This window comes from Tachysurus fulvidraco, chromosome 7, assembly GCF_022655615.1.
Source record: "Tachysurus fulvidraco isolate hzauxx_2018 chromosome 7, HZAU_PFXX_2.0, whole genome shotgun sequence".
Taxonomy (NCBI): Eukaryota; Metazoa; Chordata; class Actinopteri; order Siluriformes; family Bagridae; genus Tachysurus; species Tachysurus fulvidraco.
Window position 1 is genome coordinate 15,960,304 of NC_062524.1, and position 24,251 is coordinate 15,984,554.

Genomic DNA, 24,251 nt, shown 5'->3' on the forward strand with positions numbered 1-24,251 from the left:
CATCATCCTTTTTAACCTTTGTATCTATCTATTTTGTCCTCCCTCTCAATCCATCTGCTATGGCTTTTTAGTTACCTTTATCTCCGCCTCTTTATATATATATATATATATATATATATATATATATATATATATATATATATATATATATATATATATATATATATATATATATCTTCATCTGTCTCTCACACTAATCTCTTGCTAAGTAATGGAAAAATAGAACAGACTAATGGAAATAATGCTGTAACCCCCAATCCCCCCCCCCTTCTCCTCTGGTGGTCAGTGTGATTATATCGGTGTGACCTGGTGCAGCGGTTGGTTAGAGTTTGACAACAGGAAGTCCTTTATTGATGTCCGTCCCTCCAGGGTGCGGAAAAAGGGAGGGGTGGACACCTAAAAGGTTATTTTTTTTTGTGTGTGTGCATGTGTGTGTGTGTGTGTGTGCGCGCGCGCGCGCATATGTGCGAGAGCATATGTGCGACAGAAATATGTGGCGTCTCTTGTCTGAATGAAAGCCAATTCTGTCTCAGATTATAAACATATCAGTGAGATTTGAGGAATTTTTTTTCTTGCTTTCACTTTTTTTTAAACAAGATAAACATTCAGACCTTCGTCTGTGCAAACAGCGAAACTATCCTCTCGATCCTGATCAGACTTCTGATTGATGTATCCTTGTGTCCAAATACGTTATTTATTTAAAAAAAATTCATCCAGCTTTGCACAAAATCAGCCAAGAGTCAGTTAAGCAGTTGACTCTTTTTGGTGAGTCAAGTCATTGATCTGACTCACAGAAAAAATTCTTCCATAACTATTTGCATCTCGTTTGCATAAATTAAAATTGTGCTCAATTCTTGTCTAATGGCTAGCTCCGCCCACTTCACGTTTTCTGTTCCCGTAAATCTCCGGGTCTGGGGATTATTAGGAATCCTGTATAGTTTGTTGAGATTTTATTCAGCAGTGGAGGTGGATTGTTGTCGGTGGATCAGCTGTGAGAGTCGTCTGAGAGCGAGGCGTAGGCGATAAAATATATAAATAAAAAACAAATAAATTTAAACTTCCTCGAGTGATAATAGGGCAACAAAAACAAGGCAATGATACATAATTATCAAATTATCATCTCTAAATTTTGTGTCCTGTAATAATTAAATCCTTTTTTTATGGCCTTTTTTCTGGTTTTAGCACATAATAATAATTTTCATCCTGACCATCTGGCACATTAACAGTGAAAATTGTGATTAAAAAGGCTCCTGAATTGGGAGCTGTCATGTCATAGCACATTTAACCAGCAGATGGGAAATTTCTACTACTAAATTACAGGAAAAAATAAAAGGTTTTTTTTTTAAATAAAAGCAGTCTGTGAGGAAACAGAAGGAAACTACTGTATATTCTTTTAGAACAGTGTAGATACTCGTCTCTCTCTGTCTCTCCGACGTTCCAGTCTGACGCTTCTGCTTCAGTGCTTCCCAGATCTGACTCATCAGTTAAAATTCTTGGAAAAGATTCCCGCGTTCCTGGCTGGCTGCTCGGATCAGAGCGATTTCTCTTCTCTCGTTTGACAAGATCTGTTTTATTTCCAGACTTTTTATCAGATTATTTTTTTTCTTTTCTTTCTAAGTGCTGTACTTTCTGGGTCAGATCTGGCGGTGATTGCGGGATGTTTTGTCTCTATGTGGTGCCTCTACTCATACACACACCTCAGTAATAATCAGTTCTAGCATCCGCCCTCATCCTCCTTCAGTGTCGGACTAATTGGAGCGAGTCTGTGTTCTGAAATTTGTTTTCGTATAATTGATGTTCTGTCTTGCTGTAATTACTGATCTGGAGCTGCATTTCCATAAACCGGGACTGACTGAGCCATTAACCACCGCCCCCCCCCCCCCCCCCAACACACACACACACACACACACACACACACACACAGATGCACTGTGGCTAGTTAGAAGCAACTCGGTTAATTAATATTGTTGGAACTAACCGGATTAATTAATCATGTTCCTATGGAAGCAGGTCAGAAAACAACGGCTTTGAAAGACGACAACACGTTACACCATTAATCGGTTTCTGAACCAAATGGTGTGTGACGAGTCTCGTGGAGGAGCTGCTGCATACACTTTGGGCTTCCATTTCTCCAGATAATTTTTTTTAAACTTAAACTGCTCCAGGCGATCGTTCTCTCCATGAGGTGTGTGTGTGTATATTTGTATGTGTGTTTGTGTGTATTTATGTGTGTGTTTGTGTATTTGTGTGTGTTTGTGTATGTATATTAAATACACACACACAAATAATTTGTGTGTGTATATTTGTGTGTGTGTGTTTGTGTGTGTGTGTTTGTGTGTGTATTTGTGTGTGTGTGTTTATGTGTGTTTATGTGTGTGTTTGTGTGTATTTGTGTATGTGTGTGTGTGTGTGTGTGTGTGTGTGTGTATGTTTATGCCCAGGTCTAGGTGGCATTATTCCAGACCAAATGCTTATTTTCAGAACCTGATTTGAACCTCGTCCCTCCAAGTGGAGATATATTTAGAGTTTTTTTTGTTGTTGTTGTTGTTTTTAAATAATTATATATTTTTACACAAGAGCGTATTATTTAAATGAGACAATCCTCTTATCCTAAAATATTATCCTCTGGTCCTAAAATAATAACTACAAATATCCTGAGCATCTGCTCCAGTCATCCCAATGAGGAATATTTTATCATATTTCATACTCATTATATTACTCGATTTATACTAATTGTTGTCTAATACCCGATATTGACGTAAACAATACAGCACACCCCTGGATGTGTTTACAGTCGATATGACTTTCAGATGGTTGATTGGTCTTTGTTTAAAAAAATGCTGAGGACAACATAAACAAAATTGCACTCCAAAATGTAATAAAATCCCAAATAGTCAAGCTCTGCAAAAATATGGATGTAATAGGACACGTAGTTACAAAAACACAAAGTTTTCAGTATTTTAGTGATACTGAACAAAAAAGTTTTGGAACTCTGTGTGCTATTAAAATTCAGCATTTTGCGATGCCCTGATATTTTGGATTTGATTGAGTTTTTCGCTCAGTTTTCATATTAGCTGCACGTACACAACACGATTGATCATTCATTGATTCATTTTCTACCGCTTATTCGAACTACCTCATGTCACGGGGAGCCTGTGCTCACGGGGAGCCTGTGCCTCAGGCGTCATCGGGCATCAAGGCAGGATACACCCTGGACGGAGTGCCAACCCATCACAGGGCACACAGACACTCTCATTCACTCACACACTACGGACAATTTTCCAGAGATGCCAATCAACCTACCATGCATGTCTTTGGACCGGGGGAGGAAACCGGAGTACCTGGAGGAAACCCCGAGGCACGGGGAGAACATGCAAACTCCACACACACAATGCAGAGGCAGGAATCGAACCCCCAACCCTGGAGGTGTGAGGCGAACGTGTTAACCACAAAGCCACCGTGCCCAATCCAATTATTCAGTAATACGTAAATTAGTTTTTACTTATTTACCGTCAAAAGTCAGGAATAGTCTTACATTGGCACTGTAAGTTGTGTCTTGTTGGATTAATGCTTAAACGAACAATCCCTGAACCCTGAAAGTATCCCACAAGCATCTGTTATTTTTAAGAACTCATTGATCAGCGAGACCAATTAGTTTTCATCCTGTTTTTTTTTTTGTGTGTGTGAAAGTAAAATTTTTCTCTGAGGTATTAACACCATCTCTTGGGACAAGGCAGTAGAGAAGGAACTGTCACTCTGAAGCTCCGAAGTGCATAACAGCTTTTTCGTTTCACCTACCTCGAGGTCTCACTTAGCTGTGTGTCTCTGTAAAATATCTGACAGCTAATCACCAGGGGCATTGCTTCCGTTTTGGCAGGCAGTTGAATTAGCAAAAGATTTGTCAAAAGAAGCTGAGAATGTGATTTTTTTTTTTTTTTAGTCGGATCAATTCTGGCCACGTTTAACAAACGTTTTCAATTGGCCTACCCTCTGGAGACAGCATCGTGCAGACAGTCTATTATTGTCCCATCGCTCACTTTCTCAATTTGCTGCACCCTGATCTTGTTTTCTCTCTAATTGGAAATGTCCAATTTGACACCAGATGTCTTCTGGGTTTTAGGGTTATTTGACATGAGAGGGATCAATTGTACCAAAAAAAGTCCATTTTGGCAGAATTACACATTAATGGCTGAAAGTCTGAGTCCATTACCGAGACTTGTTCATGTTTCTCTGGTTCTCCACGGACAGGCACTTGAGGACCCGTCCAATTACCGGGTGCTGAATTGTCCATGAGCAAGCCACAGAACTGGGCATGAAGTGTAGAAATATGGTAATCAAGGCATCGGGATCATTTCTTTCTTTCAGATTAAAAGGGAAGTGTGTGTATCTTTGTCAAAGGTAAAGTGTACCTTTAGTTAGGGGGTAGAGAGGATATAGTCCTGCTTTTGAAATCAGACTTATTGTACCTCAAGCGAAAATTTTCATTTGTACCTCTCATGGGGGTGTTTAAGATGGTTCTTTTGTCTGAACTCTGCCCTCAGATCTGTTCCACAAGGATAGCTCAGGAAGCTGTTAACTACAGAAGGGACCAACCCCTAGTTTTAAGCTTCACCTTTGTCCTCTTCCTCGACAGATAACTGTGACCGATCAGGGCATACCAGCCCGTTCCACTATGGTACGTGTAATCGTGCAGGTGTTAGACGAGAATGACAACCGACCCATCTTCATGGAAAAGGTCTACAAAATCAAACTGCCAGAGCGGGAGAAGGTGGAGAAGGAGCGTTCGATGCGTCGAGAGCCTGTGTATCGAGTCATCGCTTCAGATCGGGACCATGGAGCCAACGCTGAGATCTCCTACAGCATCGAGGATGGAGACGAGCAGGGAAAGTTCTTCATCGAGCCCAAAACAGGCCTCGTGTCGTCTAAGAGGTTTTCCTCAGCTGGTGAATACGACATCCTCACGGTGAGTCCGGCAAAAAGAACAGATTTAGCTGAAAATCCGCTAAGACACCAAGAGTAGATTTTGAATATGATGTAAATGGTTATGTATGTGTTGAGTATCATAAGTACTCATTATTTCTATCATGACTTCCAAAGGGATTGTTGGCAAGCATTGTTCTTTGAGTCACTGTCCTCAAAGATATCAGTCATCAGTCACATCGAGCAGGTGTTCGGAGCCAAGCTTTGTTGTCCTTGACGCCATGTTTTAACAGTCATTGTTTTATGTCATTCAAATCTCAAATGAAGATGTTTTATGTCATTCAAATGAAGAAGTGGAAAATGAATGCAGATCAACAAGAATATCCAGTGAATATAAACACTTACAAATCAATGGCGAGCCATTTAATTAACCTGTAAAATCAATTAACCTGTAAAATCAATTAAGTGTCAAGAAGTGCAGTCGATTATTTTTTATATTTATGACACTTGTTTGACACTGACCAACAGATTGTTAAACTAAACCAAGTACTAACTGGTAACCAAGGTAAATGGTAGCCTTTTCCACCGTCTTACAGACTTGTAGGGATACAGTAGAACAGCAATAAGAGAACTGCTTGTTTAAACTGAGACCCGAATTGATCTGACTTTATTAAAGGGGTCTGAGCACTTTGTAAAAATGCTTACGTTAGTCATGTTTTAGTGAGTACTGCATTACAGATCATTATCATGTATATCTTACAGATGATTACCATATATTTTCTGAACCGTATGCTTTCAGATCAAGGCAGTGGATAACGGCCGACCCCAGAAGGCATCCACTTGCCGCCTGCACATCGAGTGGATCCCGAAGCCGAAACCAAGCTCCACTCCGCTGGCCTTCGACGAGAGCGTGTTTTCCTTCAGCGTCATGGAGAGTGACCCCGTCTCACACATGGTCGGGGTTATTACCATGGAGAACACGGACACGTCCGTCTGGTTTGACATCACAGGTATAGAAATTGTGGAGTTCTTAACGTTTGTTAAGTTTGATAGCTAACATTTTTCTAAATTTGCTAATGAGTCTATCAAAGCACCTTGAGCATCTTGAAACCTACTCATCTCTTTTTCTTCTTTCTTTCCTCTGCCTTTTCTAACCAACTGACGATCTGTTGCTTTCTCTCTTTTTATGCTGCATCTGTATCTCCTCTTCCTCTCGTTTCTCTCTTCTGCTTGGAAGAAAACGCCGAGCCCAGTGAGGCATTTCACATCGTACAAGCTGCGTGCGACCTGAACTGCACAGCAGAAGGTATCCATCACAGATCTCCATTCGATCTGTGATTGGTTTTAATTACAGGCCTGTCATCTTAGTGTTGTGGTGTCCTGATGTATCTCAAAGTTACGAATTAGCAATGCATAGAAAATGCTAAATTTACACTAGACATTGTGCTAGATGACTCAGCTTGGCCCTTAGTCCTTAATGGATTATATCTAAAATACATGACTGTTTATAGCATTAGCAATTGCTGTTATATAAGAGAAATAAAACACTTCTAGCCATGCTGGTATAGGAAAGTAATCAACATCTGGGTGGTTCCACAGCACCAGCATGACCTGACTTGCTTTTTCCTGAATTAAGGAAACTCTCTATATTTTACTGTTTTAAACTTATCTCTGTGGTGAGTTTTTTTCTTGGAATTTGTTCTTCTAAAATAAGTCACGGTGCAAACATTATCTCCCAGAAGCTTCCACCAGGCATAAACCCATTAGCATAAAAACAGTTCAGCTACTTAACCTCCTGGAGTTCTTTTCTGAATTATGAATGAGTATATAAATACGTTTTTTAAATGGGCAGTCACTTAAGGTGAAAGGCACTGTTTAATGTTAGCTAACATTGCTAACATTAAGTGAAACATGAAGCAGCGTGGCTTGCATTTTTTACACACTTAAACATCTTCCAGAAGCAGGAATTTAAAAAAAAATTCACCTAAGATAACTACGAATATCCAGATCCTGCTGGCTTAGTTGTGGAAAAGTGAAGCTAGCCTACTTCTGCACTTGTTTGTGTAATATCTCAGACTACACATTATAGATGTAACTTCTTGAGCTAGCAATTATGTAGCCTAATAGTTATTAATTATCTACGACTTGATTTCCTTGATTTCTGTTCATTTCGAAACTGCTAAGCGAAGCGTTTAGCTGTTAGTGTTTTCTTTTTCACTAATAATAAAACTAACGAAAGTGTAATATTTTGTGTAGCAGGAAGTTAGCTAGCTAGCTAGAGCAGAGTAAAGCTCGTTTAACTGTAATGAATTCAGTGCTAATGAATAAAACTTTTAGATAGAAATTACTCACAAATTTGTAACCTGAGGTGCTGTTTGTTCACTGAAAAGAGGATACACAAACTAGCTTGCTAATCTGTATGATAACGGCTAGCTGTGTCAATTTTGAGCCATTAAGTAAAAAGCAAGAACTATTCTGACTTTCCATGGGCATGAGGAAGTAAACAATTAGCTTTCTCAACACAAAATATTTTACTCTTGAGGATTTAACTGTAACTTTAACTGAAACCGAGTGAAAAATAATTGTATCTAGCTGTTTTAGCAATAATAAAAGTACCCGAGTGTTTTCATTGCTAATTGTGTGTGTTTTTCTGAATTCATATCCATTAGAATTGTGTATCATGGTGTATTTGTGCATTATATTTATGTTTCTTTTTTTTATTATTAAGTTATATGGTGTTTATTAAAAAAAAAAGCCAAAGCTTAGTTGTTGAACTACACGGGGAAGTTCCCAGTAGAAAATCAATCCCTGTCAAAATCCGGGTTTAATCAGGGGGTTTGGGAAAACGGTCCATCGTGGCTTTTCCCATAGCCCTTTTTTCAACCTTGCTGTGATTTTCTAATGTGTTTGTTATCAGTGATCTTTGGAAGGCAAATCCTTCTGTGTGCAGTTTTTCTAATTACTGTAGCTCTTTGAAAGTTTAATTACAAGGCGAGGCAAAGCGAGTCCACGAGGAATGCAGATTTTCTCCCAGAAGTGTCCTGGTGTTATATATTAACGATAAAATCATGGTTTAAAAAAAACAACACAAATACAATACAAAACTTGAGTATTTTGTAGATGGATACAAGCCATCTAATGAGTTATTAGTTTCCACACATAATTCAAGGTTAATCGAAGATTGAGGTTATTTACAGAGAAATTTGAAGAATCTGCTCTGGTTTTTCATACAGGCGGGAATTCAGACAGCCGTTTTGACGTGGGAAAAGCAAGTGGGACGCTGATGGTGGCGCAGCCTCTAGATGCTGAGCAGAAATCCAACTACAACCTGACGCTGGAGGCTACGGACGGCACAAACACCATCAGCACACAGGTGAGAGGAATTAGTGTTTGCTCAAAGGGAGCGGCTGTGTGTGTGTGTGTGTGTGTGTGTGTGTGTGTGTGTGTGTGTGTGTGTGTGTGTGTGTGTGTGTGTGTGTGTGTGTGTGTGTGTGTGTGTGTGTGTGTGTGTGTGTGTGTGTGTGTGTGTGTGTGTGTGTGTGTGTGTGTGTGTGTGTGTGTGTTTGGAGACATAAGCAGAGTCTGAAGAAGCAGACAGTGGTCAGGTGATTCCTGAGCTCAGAAATTCCTCACATAGCCACACAGATTGGGCCTGACGCCAGGATTAGTCTAGCTTCAACCGGGTGGAATATTCTTTCCAAATGTTCTCCTAACATTCCCCAAATGTTCATTATAATAACCTTTTGTATCTTCTGTAACATTCCTCACATATTCCCCAAACAAGTGTTTCTTACATATACCACGTTCCCTTTCCCCGATAGTTCTCAGAATGTTCAGCTATAGTTCCTATATATTCTGAAATGTTTCCGAAATGTTTCTGGTTTGTTCCTGCATTGTTTTTTTCCTCAAACGCTCTGTACTTTGTAGTCCAAATTCTCAGTTATTCTTCACCAGATGTTTCCTAAGTGGTTCATAAACATACCAAAGCTTTCCTTAAACATAAACAATTCTTCTGTTGTTTTCTTTAACATTCCCAAAACGTTTCCTAAACCTTCTTTTAATTTTCTCCCAAATGCTTTTCTAAACATTCTCTTAAAAATGTTCTTCACGCGTTTTCCCGAAGCATGTTCCTCAAGTGTTCTTCAGTATGTTCCTCAAATGGGAATGGTGTAGCAAATTCCCTTAACTCTTTTGAAACTTTGCTCATGTTAGTTTTAAAATCTTGGAATGTTCCCCAAAATAAAATTCTCACTTTTTCCAAAAACCTCTTTGTTTCTGTCTAAAATTCAAAGTTCCTTAAATATTCTCCAAACTGTAAATGTTCCTTTAATGATTTTCCGAATATTCCTATTAATACTCTGAATGCTCTTTGTTTGATTCACGTTCCCCAGATGTTCTCCAAAGGTTGTCCCTCTAATGTTCAGTATAGAGTCAGATGTCAGAGACGCCGGCCAGTTCTTCTGGCTGCGGTTTCTGGAATTTCCAATTGTCTCATTCTTGAAGCATGTGGAGAGGAGATCTGGCTCTCTGCTCTAATAACTTTTATCTCTTTCTCTGTCTGTCTGTCTGTCTGTCTGTCTGTCATTTTCACCACCGCTCCATTAGTACACCTTTCTTTTATTTATTTATTTTCTTTTCTTTTATCTTCAATTTATTTCCCTTTCTCCTTTAGAGAGGATAAAGAATGCTAGCCAGCAGATAAGTGTGCGTTCACACACACACGCACACACACACACACACACATACAACACACACACAGGGGCAGTGACATAACACATTTAGCCACATCATTGCAGTCTGCTGTTGTGTCTCCTCTGTGACACTGTGCTAATCAGGGTGGCTTTGTTGGATACTCGGAGCTTTCACCCCAAATCAGTTCCAGCCATCACACTCACACAAACACACAGCGTGCACACGGTAGCTGTCCCGCCGCTTGCTTGTTTAAGACCGTGTCCTCCGGTCCTCCGGCTTTGTATCTGGCTCCTCTTTCTCTAAAAGATGCCAAACATAGCAGAACGGTCTCGGCTAGGAATTCACAAAATGTTCGCAACAACAGAATAACACGTTGTGATAAAACTTCAGACTGTCTCTTGCTTTGTGTTGCATGGATAAAAGATCACTGGGTTAGAAAGTCAAATGAGTAGATAGTAAATATTCCTTTACTACACTCAGATGTTTTTTTTCATAATGTTTCCCTGATATTCCTGTAATATTCCCAATGCAGAATATATTTTCTCTGAGATCTGTAGTCATCTTCCACACACGTGAACAGAATGGTGAACGGTGTTGTGATGATGTCACGTGACGCGTCTCGACTCAAATCCACGGAAAATCTGCGCTAGTTTCACAAAAACACAAGTTTCTCAGGGTATTGCAGAGCTTGCTTTATTCTTTGTTTATTTCTATGATCAGGAAAGGGTGGAATCCTGGGATTTTTAGCTATTTTAAACAGTTAGCTGTGTAAGTTAACGAGCCAGCTATAGGGATTGTTTTCCGATACATCCGAGTGTTCGTGGTGTAAAAAGTTGAGTCTTGAAATGCTGTCATTCTTAAATATTAGAGAAGGTAAACAACACGACTCGTATCAGCACACACTCATATCCGCATGACGTTGATGTAGTGACAGGAAGTCGGTGTCATGCTGTGTTTATAATATTGATCGAGGTGTGTGTGGGTGTGTGTGTGTAACAGCTCGTGAGTTTGCGACATGTTTTATTTCCTTTTTGTCCAGTCACCTCTCGCTTTTCAACACTTTGGCCTATTAGCGTGTTTTGTGCTCACCGCACGTCCCTGTCAACACATCCTGATATCTCACGAGCTGCTCAGCAGGTGTGTACTGCAAATATTTGCGCTTGTGGTAATAAAGAGCAGCGCTGGCTAGGAACACCAGAGGAAATAAAGTCTTGATTATAGCTGCCTTCACCCAGCGATTTTATTAGAACAACACTATATCATTATTATAAGCACAATATAGCTCTTATTAAATTATTGCAAGATAAAGCAAGAATCAACGTTTTTATTGTTCAAAGACAACTTGAAATAAAAAAGTGGAATAACTTAAAAGACACAATCCTTCTCTGTTTGTAAAGGTTTTTTTCCACCTCTAAACAGCCCCATGCCTTTAAACTGTGGTGGGTGGGACAATGTGTAAATAGATTTGTAAAGTTCGTCGTGACAAACTTTGATGTTGGCTTTGGCGATGCAAGTATTCGCAAAGGCCGGTGCATTTTGGAGGCGAGTGGACATAATGGTCAGTGTTACTTTTGGAAGCTAGGGTGCTAAAACATTTGGAGGTAAGTGGAGATGAGCATGTGACGTCATCCGAATACTCTTGAGGAAGTTCCCCACATTGGGCTGAGTGTTTTGATATGTCACATGTCCATGTTGTGCAAATTTTTTATTTTCACGTGACATCACGTGACGACACATGACGTCATCAGAATAGCTGTGAGGAAGTTCCCCCCATTGTTCTGAGTGTTTTGATATGTCACATGTCCATGTTGTAAAAAGTTTTTTGCTTTTGCATATTTTGGGGCGGGGCTGCGGGACAACCGAAAGGCCAATTGGTACACCAATTTAAACCTTTGTTCAGAGTATCACCCTAAAGGAGCTGGCCGAGTTTGGTGTAGATATTTTTGAAAGCTTGCCGAGTTATAAACCTCCAAAATTTATAATGGGAGTCAATGGGAAAAAAGGCCACTTTGAGACCCAGTACCAGAAGTACCGGTACTCAGATCGCTTAGAAACGTAATACCAAACTTCAGACCAGGGTCTACAACATATCCGAATTTGGTGCATGTGGCTCGAAAGCCCTAGGAGGAGTTACTCTTGATAAATGTTTGTCTAAGCTTAAATAGGAAAACAGAATATTGGCTTCTACAAAGCCAGCATAATTAACATAAAATTATTATTAACTAATTATTTTTGTCACCACCCCTCCCCACAACTAATCACCCCCTCCAAAAAAAACAAAACAATCATGTTTTGTCTGCATCCCCTCACACCACCTTTCACCTCCCCCTCCTTACATCCAATCATCTTTCTTCTCCTCCTCCTTACATCCAATCATCTTTCTTCTTCTCCTCCTCCTTACAGACAATCAATTATTTGGCTAACAACCAATCATCTTTCACCTAGTCTTCCACCATAGGTAGGGGCAGCCGTGGCCTAATGGTTAGAGACTTTGACTCCTAACCCTAAGGTTGTGGGTTCGAGTCTCGGGCCAGCAATACCATGACTGAGGTACCCTTGAGTAAGGCACCGAACCCCCCAACTGCTCCCCAGGTGCCACAGCATAAATGGCTGCCCACTTCTCCGGGTGTGTGTTCACAGTGTGTGTGTTCACTGCTGTGTGTGCACTTTGCATGGGTTAAACGCAGAGAACAAATTCTGAGTATGGGTCACCGTACATAGCTGTATGTCATGTCATTTGTTTGTGTATTTGGGTAACATCTCTGTCTAATAGAAAAGGAAGCGTGATATATCATAAAACAAACGATGCCTCGTGCCTCGTTTAGGTTGTTTTTTAGCGTGATGAGTCAAACCTGGTGGTTTAAGCGGCACGTCCTCGTGCTCTAAATCTCATGTCATGCGCTTTGAATGGTTTCTTTTCTAAAAACAGAGCGTGATAAGCAGATTAAAGTTAGAATTCACGCAGACACTTTGCTGTGTCTAACACGTCTTTGTTCGTCCCGGCAGTGAACTCATCTTCGGTTCCAAATCTGTGTATCCACCCCGGCAGCTTTTCTCCGATGCCGTTCGTCTTCATGTTCTTTTGGTCTGTATGAGGATTATATGTTCTTCTGGAGATAACGTAGAACCTAAGCACTGCCCTGATTTCATTGTTTTTGTCCTCTTTGTAACATGCGAATTTTTTTTTGTCCTAAAGCACAAAATCAGGGACGTTGTGTGGATTACGATCAATTTAGTGCCTTTTTTCCCAGTGGGAGATGAAAGCAGTAGTGGAGGAGAAACCTCTAACAGTTCTATTTTAAGAGTCCCGAGACATTGTGTGTCTGTGTGTGTCTGTGTATGATTTCCAGACTAATCCCTCTCTGTATTGCATCAGAAGAAATCATTTGTAACTTTTCCTGGTTCTGAGAAATTCACAGTAAATCCGTTGACCTGAATCTCACCTACAGTTGGACGTCTAGCGGCAGGTGTTGGGGCATTGGGGGAAAAAGGAAAATACATAAAAATGTAACACAATCCTGAGCATAAGGCAGTTATACTGGAACCATAAACGTGAGCAGATGACCCGAGAGAAAGACCTTACCAACAACGTGTATAGTTTTAGCACTAAAAAGTAGTTCTGTTTACCTTCAGTGTTCCTTCGCCACTCATGTATGCTGCTAATCTCAGCAAGTTCCTCCAAGTGTTTCTCTGATAGACACAAATCAGTTCTACACTTTGTCAGTAATATTGTTGTAGTAAATATGTGTGTGGTGTTCAAATAAATGAGTTTGGAGTTCACAGCATTGGTCAATATGTGGTAATCACACACACACACACACACACACACACACACACACACAACTACGGATACACACATAAAAGTTTTGTAATCCTGGAGTATTCCTTTAATGCCAAGGTTAGGAGGTTTGTGCGTGTGTGTGTGCGTGTGCGTGTGCGTGTGTGTGTGTGTGTACCCTGGAGGGATTTCTCTTTCTGGATCCAGTGTTATGGTCTTCAGGGACGAATGATAAGCACACACATACACACACCTCATAGACAGGAGAGCAGCCAGACAAACTCCCCCACCCTTCCCCTGTCTCTGTCCCTGCCTCTCTCTCTCTGCTGCCAAGCTCCTTTTATCTGCTGTCATCACTTCCCGACAGCTAATATGGGTTTTCCTTATAGAGAGTGCAGGATCCAATATGGCCGCCCCAGGACAAGGGAGGGGGAGGGGGATTGGTTTGCTATTATGGCAGCCCCTAAGAGCCAGGTGGAGTGAATGAGCGAGGAACATTTCTTCTTCTTTTGGCACTTTATGAAAACAGGCCAGCTCTTCCGCGATACTTCATTTTGCTTTTCACAGACTGAAGGCCCCCCCCACACACACACACACACACACACGTGCAAGGTCTATGCTCTAGCACCTCTCTGATATCCCTGCATGTTATTGTTTCTCACAGCACAGCCAGTCATTTGTACCATTTAATAGCGTTTGCCACTGTGCCAGTTTCTCCATGCTAGTTTTTTAATACTTGTCTAACAGCTAGCGACTCTGCTGACATCCATTCGAGTTCATTGTTAATACAAGCTTTCTTAATATTCTTGAAAAGGCTACACATATCGCTACACTTATTTATTTATTTATTTATTTTGCTCTCTTTGTGACCAAGTTACACCGTCAGTGCTCAGATAATTACACCATAGTCTCAGAGCTGACATTTAACTCGGTTCAGATGTTTTATAAGCGTTAATGGAATACAGCCGTGTACATTATTGCACCGAGTGACTTTTGGTATTCAGAGAAAGTAGATGTCAATCCCTAACATTTTCCTTATGCCTCCCACCCGCAGCTCATCTCAGGGTTAGATTGGATTTGAAATATCAAGCGTTTATTCACATGGCTTAGCAGCAACGCTAAATTGCTTCAGTTTGATTAGCAAGGGGCTAATTGCTCGTTCTATTTTGGGACTGAATGATACGGACGAAATATCACACTGATATTCATTTCGCTGTGGTGTGACTATGGTACGTGTGATGGTTATTAATTTCTCATTGGTGAAGCCTCAATGTTAATGGGAAATAAGTTTGTTTGTTGTTCGGACCTCATTAATTCGGATTAAATGAACTCGTTGCACAACAAAAATCTGCTAATTGTCACACAATAGCTGCACAGTGTATATTTGGGGATATTTAATAATCAGTTTTTCAGCTTTATCTCAACTAGTTATCATAACGTCCAGCTAGAACTGTATTACAGCACCTGTGACATTATTATTGGCTGTTTGCAAGATGCGAGTCCCTAGCTAGGACATTAGCATACTGTGGGTTCAGGTCCTCATGGGTAATTCAAAATATGAAAAGTTGTAATTACGACGCCAGGTGCGTTTGAGTCGCTTTATTCGGAGGAAGATGTAGGACAATCTGAATAACTAAAATCAGATGAGATTCCGTTTTGTTGTGTTCTCAGATTTCCATGTCTCCCAACTCCAAACTCACTCATAACTATGACTTGTGTTGGTGTTTGACTTGTGAATACAATCTTTCTGGTTATTTGAACCCACCATTAGAAATGATTTCTAGCATGTATTGTAAATAGCATGTATACCAGGATAATAACATTACAGTTCATTATCCAAGCAGCAAGTTTGTGTAGAAAAAAATTGGAGTATGATGCATAAATCTCGCTCTGTCTCCTCCCTCCAGGTCCTCATCAAAGTGATCGACACCAACAACCACCGGCCGCAGTTCTCCCAGCCGCGGTACGAAGTGAGGGTGGCCGAGGACGCTGCACCTGATACTGAGGTGCTACGGCTGAGTGCCACAGATCATGACGAGAAGAACAAACTGACGTTTACCTTGCTGAGCAGCACCGACCCGTTCAGCCTGCGCAAGTTCCGCCTGGACCCGGGAACTGGAGCGCTGTACACAGCCGAGGCGCTCGACCACGAGGCCATGCGCCAGCACACACTCACGGTCATGGTACGAGTCCGTCTGTCTCCACAAGAGTTTGTGTGTGTGTTGTAGGAATGCAGATGTTTTATTAGGCAGTGGGATTATGGAGCTGTGTGTCCATGCCTGCGAAAAAGATTTTTGGTTTAAAATCGAATGAGTCGCAAACATCACGCGGCGAAGACAAGGAACATTTCATTTTTCTCAATTAATATGATTCCTTAAACAGTCACTGGGGTTGTATTTTGTAGCAGTATTGCAGGAGCTTTAATTAGAGACATATGAGGCTATTAGACTGAAATGAACTCACAGACAGTTTGTGGTCCAAAAGTTCTGATTGATTTTGTTTGTTCTTAATTAGTTCAATTTGTTTGTGGAGCTGAAGATTACGTGTGTGTGTGTGTGTGTGTGTGTGTTGTGCAGCAGTGTTTATTTAGTTGAATTGATTTGTCGTCATTATTAGAGATGTTGAGTCAGTCATGCGTCGCCTCACCTGATGTTCTCTCTGGGTTTGTTTGTCACTCCGTTCGCAATCCATCGATGCATGTCTCTGAGAAAAAGAAAAAAAAAGTATTTCTATTCTCTGGAGTGTTTGGTGAGTTTGTTGTATTAACTATGTTACTGCAGGTGGAAAAATCATCTTGTGATAAACTCGCTCTTTTTCTTGTTGTTGTTTTTCTCTTTAATAAGTTGGCTGTTTGAATTTCTTAATGAAGATGTTTTAACCTCTCCTCCTCCTCCTTCAACAACTCAGGTACGAGACCAGGACATTCCAGTGAAGCGGAACCTTGTGCGGGTGATCGTTAGAGTCGAGGACGCTAACGACAATGCGCCATGGTTTTTTGGAGCGCCATACGTGGCACGCATGTTTGAGTCAGCCGCCGTCGGCTCGTCCGTGCTGCAGCTCACCGCTTTGGACAAGGACAAAGGACAAAACGCTGAGATTGTCTACAGTATGGAATCAGGTGATTAGTAGATTTTATTGAAAATGTTCATTTTTAACTGAACATTAGTTGGAGCTTGAGCGATAATAATAAAATGAACTTTATTAGTGCTATTTACAGTCCCTCCAGGGTTTTTTGTGGTAGTTGCAGCCAAAAAAAGTTTGATTTTGCTGAAGGTTTTTTCTTGAATTGGCCACAAACACAGGTTTCTTCTTTTAAACTACTACCAGGGAAGAGGACTTGGGATGAATGTTTGTTGTATTGATGTAAATTTTGGAGCTAATCCATTTGGTTTAATAGAGATGAACTTTGAACATCTTCACAACAGTAAGTAACTTCTGTTGTGGTATAATACAAATCAGTTGCCCCCTTGGAGATAAAATGTAATAAAATTAAATTAATCTAAACAGCCACAAGAGCCCAGATGCTGCAGCTATTTCTCTCAGGCTACTTTGCCAAACCATAGAACAGATTAAGAGCTACTTATTGCCATGGAGTCATTGTTCAGCAGGAGTCACCTTAAAATCTGAAAATTTTAAAACTGCTTATGTTTTGTTCAAATTTGTTTTTCTTCCTAGTATCTATGAACGAGCTGTTGCTATAGAAAGAAGTGCATAATAATATAAACCTGCGATTTGCAGCTGGACTGCTGTCAAAATATTGATGTTATAGAAAATGATTTAACAGCACTGTATTATGTTGTCCATAAATACCTAACAACTAACCCATATGTTTTTCAAGCAGAAGAAATGGTTCTAAAGAAGTACTGAGAAACCCTTTTATCTTTTACATGATAGGAGCCAGGCATTGCGTGTAATGTGATATATGGAAAAATCCTGGTTTTAATCTTGCAGGTAATAATGGATTAGTGCTGTATACCTTCAGACAGGTGGTATCGTTCGAAATTCTTTCATCGGAGAGAACGTATAGTTTATGTCCTGGCTGCTGGTGCTCATGGGCTTTTAAATGTCTCTCCACATAGCACAGTGACACGTTAAAAAAGGTTTGGAGAGCATGAGGTGACGTGCTCTGTCAGACCCCGAGTATTCCTGTCATGTCGCCCACATTTTCCTTCGTGTCTCTGTCCACAAAGAGCAGAGAACCAGCGAGAGATGAAAGTGGGTGAGTTTATATGTCCCATCCAGAGGTCTCCAACCCACTAGACTCTCAATCATGAATGGCACATTTGAAAGCGAGAAGACGTCATGTAGAGAGATGAAAAAGAACCAAGAGGTGGGAGGCGAGAGCCCAGTGGCCAAATGAAGGACTCAGAAGGAGGGATAGCAGAGAGAGAGAGAGAGACCTAGACAAATTAAAGAGGATTGTGAAGCATGCAGTAGGCTGGTGGTTTCCTCCCTTTGTCATTTCCCATTATTGTTATCTTAATAAATAGCCAGTGTTTGGACAGCAAAGTGAGGAGGTTTCTTTGACACGACGTGCTGTGTTGAGAACGCACATTTTTGAAGCGCTTCGCATGACTTAAACTTACTGGAGTGTAAAGTCCAGACAGTCAGCTCTGCTCATAGACAACACACTCCTTTTTGTGTGTAAAAAATTAGATTTGTTTTAATATAGCTTTGAAGGCCAGATCTATATCAATATCTGTTGTCATGTAAAGAATAACTCTTCCACTAAAAAAGCATTTATAATCTCTTCAGTCATATTCAGTTAAACAGTAATCACTGTTAGATTGTGATATTTCATTAATGTCACAGTTACAAAATATTTGAAACTACTGTTTAGTTGCCTGGAAGAATGAAAGTAATCAGTATTTTAGCCTAGCATGGAAATATAAAATGTCTGTTTTATTGCTTCCCTTGCAGGAAATGTAGCTAATTCCTTTGCCATTGATCGTGTCCTTGGGACCATCACTGTGGCGAAAGAGTTGGACAGAAGCAACAACAATCACTTTGAGCTGACGGTGAAAGCTACAGATAGAGGAACTCCACCCCTGAGTGCTACAGCGACTGTTGATATCACAGTGACTGTTTCGGACAACGCAATGCCTAAATTTACTGAGAAAGAGTTTTCTGCTGAGATCAGTGAATCTGCTCTTCCTGGAACCTTTGTAAGTCTAGTTACGGCTACCAGTCAATCCTCGGTCTTCTACAAAATCAAGGATGGAAATGTGAACGGAGCATTTGACATTAATCCAAACTCTGGAGTTGTTGTGACTCAAAGGGCTCTGGATTATGAAGCTATTCCATCATACACACTAACCATTCAGGGTTCCAACATGGCTGGCCAAGCAAGCAATGCTACACTCCTGATTCACCTAAAGGATGAAAACGATAATGTTCCAGTATTCATCCAGGAGGAGTTTACTGGAATAGTTAGTGAATCGTCTCCTGTGAAAAGTGTGGTTCTCACCAAAGATAGTATTCCTTTAGTTATCCGTGCTGTAGACATGGACCGGGATGCAAATGCTAGGCTAGTCTATCAAATTGTGGAGCCATTTGCCCACAACTACTTTGCTATTGACTCAAGCACTGGAGCAATTAGAACCACAGTTGAGTTAGATTACGAACAAAAATCTGTTTTCCGATTTACAGTCCAAGTACATGACATGGGAATCCCACGTCACTTTGCAGAGAAGGCTGCAAATGTGACCATCGAAATCATAGACATCAACGATTGTCCACCACAGTTTAGCCAGGACTTGTACGAGGCACAAGTTGTGGTGCCAACTTACAAAGGCGTGAAAGTCATCACAATCAACGCAACTGATGCTGACTCTGGACCAAATGCTAGACTCCTCTACTCGATTGCAGAGGGCAACATTGGAGACAAGTTCAAAATGGACCCACTCATGGGGGTCATTACTATTCAAAATGTCACCCAATTGAGAAGTAGGTATGAGCTGAAGGCTAGGGTGTCTGATGGTAGGTTCTCCAAAATGGTCTCAGTGAAGATCAGCATTCGAGAGAATAAAGCAAGCAGTCTCAAGTTCACTCAGAACTCCTACAAGGCATTTGTACAGGAGAACTCATTGGAAAAGAATACTCTGGCAGTCATCGCTGCTGTTGGAAACCAAGTGAACGATCCTTTATTTTACACTATATTAAACCCAGATAAAAGATTTGAGATCAGCCATACTTCTGGGGTTCTGTCATCAACTGGCATACCATTTGACCGCGAGGAGCAAGATGCTTATGACATTGTAGTTGAAGTGACTAGAGAGGACAGATCATCTGATATGGCACATATTCTTGTAACAGTGACTATTGAGGATGTCAACGACAACCCACCTATGTTTGTTAGCCTGCCTTACCATGCACTGGTTCAGAAGGATGCCGAGGTGGGTCATGTTATTAGACAAGTTACTGCCATGGATTCAGACACAGGACATAACGCTGACATAAGATATCATCTACAGGAACTAAATGAATACATCCAGATAAGTGCTGGTGGTGAACTTTCATTGAAAAAGTCATTTGAAATGGACTCATTGGACTCAGCTTTTGTGGTCACGGTTGTGGCTACAGATGGTGGAGAACCACCATTATCCACAACCATTGAAGTGCCTATTACAGTAGTGGATAAAGCCATTCCAGTGTTTGAAAAACCTTTCTACAGTCTAGAGATCCCTGAAAATGTACAGTTACATGTTCCCATTATCCATATACAGGCTAGTCATTCAGAAGGGCCAAGGGTGGTGTACACCATCACAGAGGGGGATCCTTACAATCAGTTTTACATCAACTTCAACACTGGTGTTATTCAAGTGGTACAGCATCTTGATTTTGAGACACATCCTGCTTATAAACTAAGTGTAAGGGCCACAGATTCGCTTACTGGCGCTAAAGCTGATGTATTTGTTGACATTATCTTAGAGGATGTAAATGACAACTCACCTGTGTTCCAAGCCAAGTCTTATAATGCGAGCCTTTCTGAAGCCTCTGTCATTGGCACTGCTGTAGTACAGGTTTCTGCTGTAGATGCAGACACGAGTAACAATAAAGTCCTATTCTACCAAATAGCTGACAATGATAAAAACTCTGAGTATTTTACTATCGATCGTGACACTGGCATGATCTGGACAGCACATATGCTAGACCATGAGGAGAAAACACAGCACAAGCTAACAGTCAAAGCTGTCGATGGAGGAGTTCCAGCACTTTCCAGTGAGGTCACTGTGATGATTGACGTTATAGACCTTAATGACAATGCTCCTACGTTCTCACAGAATGTTTATGAAGCTGCTGTTAGTGAGTTGGCTCCACGTGGCCATTTTGTGACACAGGTTCAAGCTTCAGATGCTGACAGCTCTGATAGGGCAAACCTTGAGTTTTCCATCTTGTCAGGAAATGAGGAGCAGAACTTTGTTATAGACAAAAAATCTGGAGCTATTGTGATTTCCAATCACAGGAAGCCACACATGGAGCCTCTGTATAACCTTAATGTTTCTGTGTCCGATGGTGTGTTCAGGAACTCTGCTCTTGTGAAAGTGGCTGTCAATGGTGCAAACTTCCACAGTCCTTCGTTCCCTCAAGTTGAATACATAGTCGAGCTTCTGGAAAACTCTCCAGTTGGAACATTAGTGGCAGAGGCTCCGGCATTAGACAAAGATGTGGGCACATATGGACGAGTCACATACCACATTGTCAATGACATTGCTAAAGCTAAGTTTTCTGTAAATGAAGATGGTGAAATTTTTACCTTAGAGAGCCTCGATCGCGAGAATGCTCTGGAGAAAATTGTTCAGGTGTCCTTGATGGCAAAAGATGGTGGTGGCAAAGTGGGATTCTGCACCATCAACGTGATCCTAACTGACATTAATGATAATTCCCCACAGTTTAGAGCTGCAGAGTACAAAGTCAACATCGGCTCAGATGTTCCCAGAGGAACGACAGTCGTTAAAATTGCAGCTTCTGACATGGATGAAGGCAGCAATGCAGACATAACTTACACTATCGAAGCAGACACAGATAATGTATCAGAGAATTTTGAGATCCACCCTCTTAGTGGGGTCATTGTGACTAAAGAAAGTCTCATCGGATTAGAAAACAAAGTCTATGCTTTCCTTGTTCGTGCAAGGGATGGTGGCAACCCTTCAAGATCCTCTGTTGTCCCTGTCTACGTTAGAATCCTTGCCCCAGAGGTCAAAGTTCCAAAGTTTGTAGAGCCATACTACAGGTTTGCCATTGAAGAAGACCGCCCTCTAGGCTCACAAATAGATGTAATTCAGGCAGAGAGTGATCAGCCTGTGTTCTACAGTTTAGTAAAGGGTAACACCCTAGAGAGCAACAAAGATGAGGTTTTTGAACTCGACCGTGACACAGGCGCTCTGAAGCTGGTTAAGAAACTGGACCATGAGAGCACCAAGTGGTATCAGTTCAATCTCCATGCACAAATTGACCACGAGGGGAATGAAATTATCTCTTCTGTGGATGTTAACATTCAAGTGAAGGATGTAAATGATAACAGCCCCTTCTTTGAGTCAGACCCTTATGAAGCTGTCGTGGTTGAGAATCTCCCTGGAGGCACATCGGTGATACAGGTGAAGGCAATGGATCTGGACTCCAGCACCAATGGGCAGGTGAGTTACAGTCTGGATCCTGTGCAGGATTCAGTGGACATAGCAGAACTGTTTGCTGTCAATAGCGAAACAGGCTGGATGACCACACTAAAGGAACTGGACCGGGAGCAGGGAAACAAGTACACCGTCTCAGTCCTAGCTGTTGACCGTGGAGACAAAGTCCAGCTTACAGTGAGCACTAAAGTGGAAGTGACAGTAGCTGACATGAACGACAACCCACCCAGATTCACGGCAGAGATATACAAAGGCACAGTGAGTGAAGACGACCCCCCTGGTGGAGTGATTGCTATCCTCAGCACAACTGACGCAGACTCCAAGGACATCAACAAGCAAGTCGAGTACTTTATTACAGGTACACAAAGTTCTAGAACATCTAAGCATTTCAAAATGTCTGTAAACAAACTGAACTTCATTTAAAAGCTTATTTAAAATATTGCTAATCTATAAGCATTTAATTATCCTGCACTAATTATAGCTTATCGTTGCAGAGTCACTCAAACCAGCCAGTATAAAGATACCATCTGCTTGCTCAAATAATCTCCCGATTCAGTCTGTAAACAAGTTTCAAATTACAAGCCTAAATATTTAGGTCAGTAGAAAAAGTCCTGCTTGTGTAATTATTCCAGTAACTCTTCGGAATTGGCTGGGGAGATGGGCAAGGCTCGGGTGTTAATTAGCTTGTGTGAAAAACTCAGCCAAGATGAATATCCCAAGATCTTAGAAATGAGGTTGTGATGAGCATCTGCTTGCACCTTGGCAACCCTAACTCCTTTGTTCTGGTCCTCTTTGCAGAACTTTTTGGATTATAAATTAAATATGAATCTTGCGAAAGTGCACTGGTGACATTCTTGTAAGACTTTTCAATTCAAGTTTATTTGTATAGCGCTTTTTACAATGGGCTTCGTCTCAAAGCAGCTTTACAGAACATAAACACAGAACAGAAGTTAAACATAAGGAGAAAAAATAATTAATATAGTAAAAAACGTATACTTTGACAGCTATGCTTCCGTTTATCGAGTTTGAACCAGGACAAGATTGATACATTGGTTTATTCGATGTTTGTTCCGGTTTCATAATTCAAATAATTAACCAAAGCAAAAAATATTAATTGAGGGGAAAAATAGGGGTGAAAAATGTCCTTGTAAAACTCTCATTCTTGGGTCATGCAGAAAGATAGACAAACCTTTGCCAAGGGTGTGTAGAAATCCCAAAATTCACCTGAGCGCAGACTGACTGGTTTGCTTTCTGAAGTCAAATTGATTTTTCACTATAAGCAAGAAACTGCACTGAGGGGGGAGAATATACCAGTGTTCCTTTTGAAACGCCTTTCTTTTGCCCCCATTTCCACCAGAAAGCACCAGGTGCTGGTTCAGAGTGCTGGTTCGAAGTCCGTTCCACTGGCGAGTCTTCTACGAACCGGTTTGCCTTTCCATGGGCTAGAGAGCCATCACAGAGCCGAGTATTACGTCACTGTATACAACATTATACAGCAACGTTAGCGCAGCAGCAGCAAACACAACATCAACAATGGCGGATGTTGCTTTACTGTTAATGTTTATGGCTTTGCAAACCTACACTGGCATAAAAACGCGGAGAATCCTGATATAAAATGATTTAAAAATGGCGCTAACGACATTCTCTTTTGTCTTGTTGGTCACATTAAAACCGCCCCCAGCCCTTGACACAAGCGGTTCTTTAGTCTAGACCAGCAATGTTTTGGTGCTACATAAGAACCACTTTTCCTGGTTCAGAGCTGGAGCTTTGGGTGTCGAAAAGAAAGAACTGGTTCTAAATTAGGCTCCGAACCAGCACTCAAACTGCCTCGGTGGAAAAGAGGCATTAGTGAATCAACAGATATATTACTGGCTGTTCGAGTGTGAACTGTAACTCCTTTCTCTTTCTGAAATCTGGGCTTTGTGTTTATGATATGATTTTTGTTTAAAGGTGGTGACCCCTTGGGGCAGTTTGGTGTAGAGTACACACAGGGCGAGTGGAAGGTGTTGGTGCGAAAGCCTTTAGACAGGGAGGAGACAGACAACTACCACCTCAACATCACAGCGACTGATGGCACCTTCAGCACCCAGGCAGTGGTGGAGGTTAAAGTGTTGGACGCCAACGACAACAGTCCTGTTTGTGAAAAGGTAAGACAGTGATGCATGCGTGTAGGTCGAGGTGACTGAACGTCTCACTCCTTGTCCTGGGTGTTTGTTCAGTTCCAGTCTCTT

General features: G+C 41.1%; 1 protein-coding gene across 7 annotated transcripts in view; it reads left to right on the forward strand.

The window, feature by feature from the left end:
• Positions 1-24,251, forward strand: part of fat1a (FAT atypical cadherin 1a) — a 74,223-nt gene that overhangs the window by 30,708 nt on the left and 19,264 nt on the right. For 5 of the 7 annotated variants that reach the window (XM_047816586.1, XM_047816587.1, XM_047816581.1 and 2 more), the window contains exons 5-12: positions 4,634-4,963; positions 5,720-5,930; positions 6,158-6,226; positions 8,154-8,293; positions 15,298-15,573; positions 16,298-16,508; positions 18,311-22,378; positions 23,971-24,167. In XM_047816586.1, the coding sequence (XP_047672542.1) occupies positions 4,634-4,963; positions 5,720-5,930; positions 6,158-6,226; positions 8,154-8,293; positions 15,298-15,573; positions 16,298-16,508; positions 18,311-22,378; positions 23,971-24,167 (5,502 nt within the window). The remainder of the gene's footprint in view (positions 1-4,633; positions 4,964-5,719; positions 5,931-6,157; positions 6,227-8,153; positions 8,294-15,297; positions 15,574-16,297; positions 16,509-18,310; positions 22,379-23,970; positions 24,168-24,251) is intronic. The other 2 variants (XM_047816584.1, XM_047816585.1) reach the window with 1 other exon arrangement.